The sequence below is a fragment of the Nomascus leucogenys genome, chromosome 5, assembly GCF_006542625.1.
Source record: "Nomascus leucogenys isolate Asia chromosome 5, Asia_NLE_v1, whole genome shotgun sequence".
NCBI lineage: Eukaryota > Metazoa > Chordata > Mammalia > Primates > Hylobatidae > Nomascus > Nomascus leucogenys.
Window position 1 is genome coordinate 139,781,059 of NC_044385.1, and position 6,000 is coordinate 139,787,058.

Below are 6,000 nucleotides of genomic sequence, written 5' to 3' on the forward strand. Positions count from 1 at the left end.
ATTAATAGCAAAGAAGTTCTCTCCAAGTGGAACACTTGGTTTGGGGCCCTGAGGCCCTGGCCCTGGGTTCAGCCTTGCAGGGCCCATTCCCCCAGAGGAGCACCCCTGCAGCACATGGGCCCTTCTGCGTTCCACTTTCCGGGGTGGGCGAAGTCCACGGCACGGCACCCCTTCCAAGGCCATCACCCTGTAGGTGCCGTTGGGGTGGGTGGTCTCAGAGGGGTGAAGGACAGCAAGGAATCGACTTCCAAAATTGGTGTTTTGTTGAGCACCCTTGCCGTGGCGGACGTTTTTATCATTGGCATAGACGCTGTGCGGTGTGAGCACCCTTGCCGTGGAGGACACTTTTATCACAGGCATGGATGGCTGTGCGGTGTGAGCACCTTTGCCGTGGAGGACACTTTTATCAGGGCACGGATGGCTATGCACCCGCTTTCCCTTAGTTCTCCCCTCAGGATCCCGTTTCCTGAGTGCTTTTCTCCCTGGGCTGCAGAGGTCAGCACCCAGTGGCCAGCGCTGGCCTTTCAGACATCCAGGCCAACTCCTCGCTGTCGCGTGGACGCAGGGAGGGCTGTGAGGACCCCTTGAGCACAGGGGCCTCGTTCTTGTGCCGCCATGGGCCACCTGGCCCCTCTTTTTTTTTTTTTTTTTAGCAAATTGCCTTTAAGAACCTGGTGCAGAGAAACCGGCACGCGGAGCAGCAGGCCAGCCGGCCGCCGCCACCCAACTCCGTCATCCACCTGCCCTTCATCATCGTCAACACCAGCAAGAAGACGGTCATCGACTGCAGCATCTCCAATGACAAGTAGGTTGTGGGCGGGGAGCTGTTCCCTGGTGGCCCGTCTCTTTTTGAGGGAGCCGACCCTGTTGGGATTGTCACTAGGACAAGTTTTAAATGTTGTACAAATAGCAAATGTTGCACAAATTATTGTCCGTTGCGGGGTGGTGGGAGGCTGCCGCCATGTGGCAGATGGAAGGTTCCGGGAGCGTGTGCCTTAGGGCGTGTCCTCCTGGGGAGAATAGGCCTCGATTTGCCTCTCATCTCATTTACTTCGGAGTTTATAAATTCTGTGAGGAGACACTGATGACTGGGAACCGGGAGGCTGTGTGTGGTGGTCAGTGGGTCAGCTGTCCTGGCTCCACCCCAGCGTGTACTGTCTCTGCTGGGAGACCCTGTCTTTCTGACTGTGTCTTTCCCCTTCAGATTTGAGTATCTGTTTAATTTTGACAACACATTTGAAATCCACGATGACATAGAAGTGCTGAAGCGGATGGGCATGGCTTGCGGGCTAGAGTCAGGGAGCTGCTCTGCCGAAGACCTTAAAATGGCCAGAAGTCTGGTCCCCAAGGCTCTGGAGCCATACGTGACAGGTCAGCAATGCCCAGGCAACCCGGCGTGGCTGTGTGAGGAATGGCCCCCAGCCTCGGACGGCGCCCTCCCCTCCCGGCTCGGGATGTGTCTTGCTGAGATCGGGCCCACGTGTGTAGGGCCAGGAGCAAAGACAAAGGGGCTGTGAGGGGATGAGGGCGGGGGTGTGGCGGGGCAGGGTCCAGCCAGTGCCATCGCCCACTGGATATGGGGGCCTTGAGTCCACAGGTGGCTCGTGTGGATTTCCCATGTGGTTTGTGTGAGGAGGTGCTAAGTCAGGACTTTACCCTCCAAGTAGGCCCAGAAGTAGAAGTTGAGATTCTTTGAGGAGTGCAGTTGAATTGCTGATCCCACCCACTGATGGTAGCTGATTGGTCACTAGGGCAAAGTCACCAAGAAAAAGCATTTCAGAGTCACTGGTGTCCTGCTCCAGAGGGCCGGGAGCATAGGAGCTTTTGTTGAAGGAGCTTTTTTTCTGTTTTGGTGAATTCTTTCCTTGGGGGCCATAGGGTCCCAGCCACTGACAGCAGGATGGCTTTAAGGTGAGAAATTGTGAAGGTGTCGTATCTGCTAATAAACTTGGGATGTGGATTTATTCCCTGAGAGGGTCAGAGATTCCTCCCTGAGCTCTTAAACTGCCCCAGATCTTGTGAAAATCTGGCTGGTCCATGTTGTCAGGTGACAGTGGGCTCTGGTTGCCCACGTGGGCTGGGCCCTGACCCTGGCCTCTGTCCCGTGCTTCATGGAGCCGTCAGGATGGGCTGTGGGAAGAGGGTTTCAGCTCGACACTTGATTCTGTTCCGTTTCACGATAGGTATGATACTGAGGCAGCAGCACACGCGTGCTGTTTGTGAGTCAGTGTGTGCAGGTATTTATGGCAAGGCTGTTCTTGCCTTTTTAGAGAAGACAGGCTTATGTGACTGCACAGTGGGATGTCCTGCTCTGTGGCGCAGTGTGGAAAATACTGGACAAGCGAAGGATATCTGGAAGCTTCTCCAGCCGTCCGTCCTGTGGAACTGCGCGTCATTTTGTTGGTTGCCTGTGCGTCTTGTGTTGTTTCTGTGTCATGACCATTCCCTTATTTTCTTTCCCTTTTCAGAAATGGCTCAGGGAACTGTTGGAGGCGTGTTCATCACGACGGCAGGTTCCACGTCTAACGGCACAAGGTTCTCTGCCAGGTGACAGTGGTTGAGGGTGTGGGAGAGGCGTCGTCTGGGCCTCCCCCGGGGGTCCAGGGGCCAAGACAGGGCGGCCGTCTGGTGTGGCCATCAGGTCCGAGGCTGCTCTGACGTGGCTTGTCTGTCCAGGCAGTGGGGCCCCGCTGGCTTTCCCTGTGTGGAGAGCTGCTTTTCTTAGTTGGTTTCTGCTCACTAAAAACTGAAAGTAATACATGGTGGTTTTTTATCAAAGTATCACCTAATAAGTAAAGTAGGAATGAAAACCACCCAAACCCTCCTGTCCCCAGCAGCCCAAGTAATAGCAAGTATTTCCAGGTTTTTTCTCCCATTTTTCAGAACACATCTGCAGGCACAGTGCACGTATTTTTTAGAACACATCTGCGATCACAGCACATGTATTTTTCAGAACGCGTCTGCGGTCACCACACATTTCTCAGAACGCCTCTGCGATCATGGTGCACATGTTTTTCAGAAGGCGTCTGCAGTCACAGCGCATGTATTTTTCAGCATGCGTCTGTGGTCACAGCACACGTATTTCTCAGAACACGTCTGTGGTCACAGCACACATATTTTGTTCTGTGCCTTTTTCAGCTTACATTTTATTGTATGAATATATATTGTTTCTGTGCTATTAAAGGGCCTTTATTTAAATAAATTTGTATTTAATCTTTGACCCGCAATCCCAGAGAGTAGAATGGTGTCCCTAGGTATTGATCTTAGTGCTTCAAAGATAAATATAACTTTTATGGTAAATATTAACAAAACTGATTTTATTAACTTTTATATTGCATTGTGATACAATATATAGTATTACTTTATATTAATCTTAAGTGTTAATAAAATCTTTAATTAGAAATACAAGAACTTAGTAACCAATGGGTCCGGATAACAGGGCTCGACGTAGTGAGTTTCAGTGTGCTTGAGCCTGCGTTGGGATGTGCTGTGGCCATGAGATGTAATAGGTGTGTCGGGCACATGTAGCTTCCTGGCCAGCTCTGGAGGTGCAAAGCCAGCCTCTGCCAGCCTTGGCCTCCTCACCTGTAAGGTGAGATTGGTGACTGATGAGTTACTGATCTGTGGCAGGGATCAGTGAGGTGGTGTTAGAAGAAAGGACTTTGGTGACAAGCTTTTGACAGAGGCCGGTTCTCTTTCTCTTGTAGCTATGTGTGAACGTGTGGAGGTCAGTCTGTAAACATGTTTAACACTGCTTCTTCCATGAGGTGGGATGTGGGTATTTTTAGGACTTTTATCATCACATAATCCTTTTTATGGATGTGATTCTTCAGACGTGTCAGTTTTTCATAACAATGGAAACAAAGCTATTACCATTTCTTACGAAATACCAATTTTCATAGTGGCATGATAGGACATTTTATAAAAGTACCTCAGGAAAGGACATCTAGGTAGTTCCCAGTTATAAGAAAAACTACAGTGAGCAGCTTTATGGCTGAATTTCTCATCATTTCTGACTTGTTTCCAAGATACAGAATTACTTCATCAAAAGGCACGTTGACTCATTTTTATTGTAGTGTTAATAAATACCATTAAAATGTATTAAAATTTGTACATATGGTTTTATGTTAATTGAAAAACATTTCTAAATGTTAGGAACGTTGTGAGTACTGGTTGGTGGTAGGTTTTTGTGGTGCTGCCAACCCTCTGGGTTCTCAGTCCCCGCTGCCAGATTCGACCCACGCTCTGGACTCCATCCTGTCCTGCCCCAGGCTCTCTTTTTTCCTGTTGCTGGTTATGAGTGAAAGTCCTGGAGGGAGGGATCTAATGGTTTTACAGTTTGTTCCCTCTGGGGCACTGCTCCTGATGGAATGATGAGTGAGGGAGAGGCAGCGTGTGGCTCTGCTCAGCCTCCTGTTTCTGTCGTTGTGGGTTCCAGGAGACAGGGCCACAAGAGAACCAGACAGGGATGGAGTAGTGCCAGAGCGCTTGCGTGCCGTAGTGCAGACACTCACAACCTCCCTGTTCTGTTTGTGTGACTGACAAAACCCACACCTGTGGGGCACAGCCAGTCCTTTGGCCACAAGCCCTGAGGCGAGGGGAGGCTGAGTGGGCCGCCTGCGCTGACCGCCTCATCCGCCTCCTGCCTTGCAGTGACCTGACCAACGGTGCAGATGGGATGCTGGCCACAAGCTCCAATGGGTCTCAGTACAGCGGCTCCAGGGTGGAGACCCCGGTGTCCTACGTCGGGGAGGATGACGAGGAGGACGATGACTTCAACGAGAATGACGAGGACGACTGACGTCCTCCCCACTTCAGATTCAGCTTCAGGAAAACGTTTAGGGAAAAGAAACTTTTTTTTTAATGTGGGTTTTCTGTTTCCTTTTGGCCTACTCCCAAGAAGATATTGGTAAGCTATTGAATTTAGATATGCACCTCTGATAAGCAAGGATTGTTTCCCGTAGGATTAGGACGTGCTGTGGATGTGTGTTTTGATACCAGTGTGCTGATGCAGAGCGTTTATTTACTTGTTAGGATTTTGTGTTTTCATTTGCTATTTTTCTTTAAGTGCAGAGTTCATTTTTGCCCCTGAAAAGTTTTTGCTGAGTTTGCTGAAGAAATTGTATTTCAACCACATCCAGGAAAATAAAACACCTCCTGTTGTGGGTGGTGAGCCCCGATGCCGCCTATTTGCCGTGAGTCTGGACGGCACCCCCGCTGGCGGATAGCGAGACTGGAGTTTGTTCAGTGGTACGGTGTCCAAGCAAACAGCAGAATTCAACTTTCTAAACAACCCCAAGCAAACAGCAGAATTCGACTTTTTAAACAATAAACACCATCAACCTTATTGACTTTATTGTCCCTTAAATTATATTGACTGTTGTGATTCCATCAAGCTTATACACTCTTTTCTCTCCCTATTTTGCAGCAACAAATTGCAAAGTGCTTTTGTTTGTTTGTTTTTGTTTGGTTAAAGCTTATTGCCACGCTGGTGCGGCTATGGAGACTGTCTGGAAGGCTTGGAATGGTTTATTGCTTATGGTAAAATTTGCCTGATTTCTTACAGGCAGCGTTTGGAAACCTTTTATTATATAGTTGTTTACATACTTATAAGTCTATCATTTAAAGACATGTACTGAAACAAATGTATTTGTTTCATAAGCATCTTCCTGTAATCTATTATAAAATTGAAATTAAATATAGAGAATGTTTTAACAATTTTTTAACTCAAAATTTGTCAATCATTTTTAATAGTTCTTTTTTTATAAAAAAAAAGGAATTTAAGGACAGGCAGTAGTCTCTTTTAAAATTTATTCACAAAACCCATTAACTGCACAGTTGCTATTAGCTGCCTGTTCTAAAACGATAGTCTTTTTATTGAAACACAAATAAACTTTTCTGTAATATTTTATGGAATATAAAGAGACTTTAATTGTTTGACTTGTTTAACTTGGCACTGTTAGTTTTTATTAATAAAACGCGCATGGGCATTTTAAACAA

At 47.8% G+C, this 6,000-nt stretch overlaps 1 protein-coding gene across 4 annotated transcripts in view; it reads left to right on the forward strand.

The window, feature by feature from the left end:
• TFDP1 (transcription factor Dp-1) overlaps positions 1-6,000 on the forward strand; it is a 59,724-nt gene extending 53,724 nt beyond the window's left edge. For 3 of the 4 annotated variants that reach the window (XM_030813741.1, XM_030813740.1, XM_030813742.1), the window contains exons 9-12: positions 654-805; positions 1,205-1,371; positions 2,469-2,547; positions 4,654-6,000. In XM_030813741.1, the coding sequence (XP_030669601.1) occupies positions 654-805; positions 1,205-1,371; positions 2,469-2,547; positions 4,654-4,801 (546 nt within the window). In that variant the 3' untranslated portion in view covers positions 4,802-6,000. The remainder of the gene's footprint in view (positions 1-653; positions 806-1,204; positions 1,372-2,468; positions 2,548-4,653) is intronic. The other variant, XM_030813743.1, reaches the window with a different exon arrangement.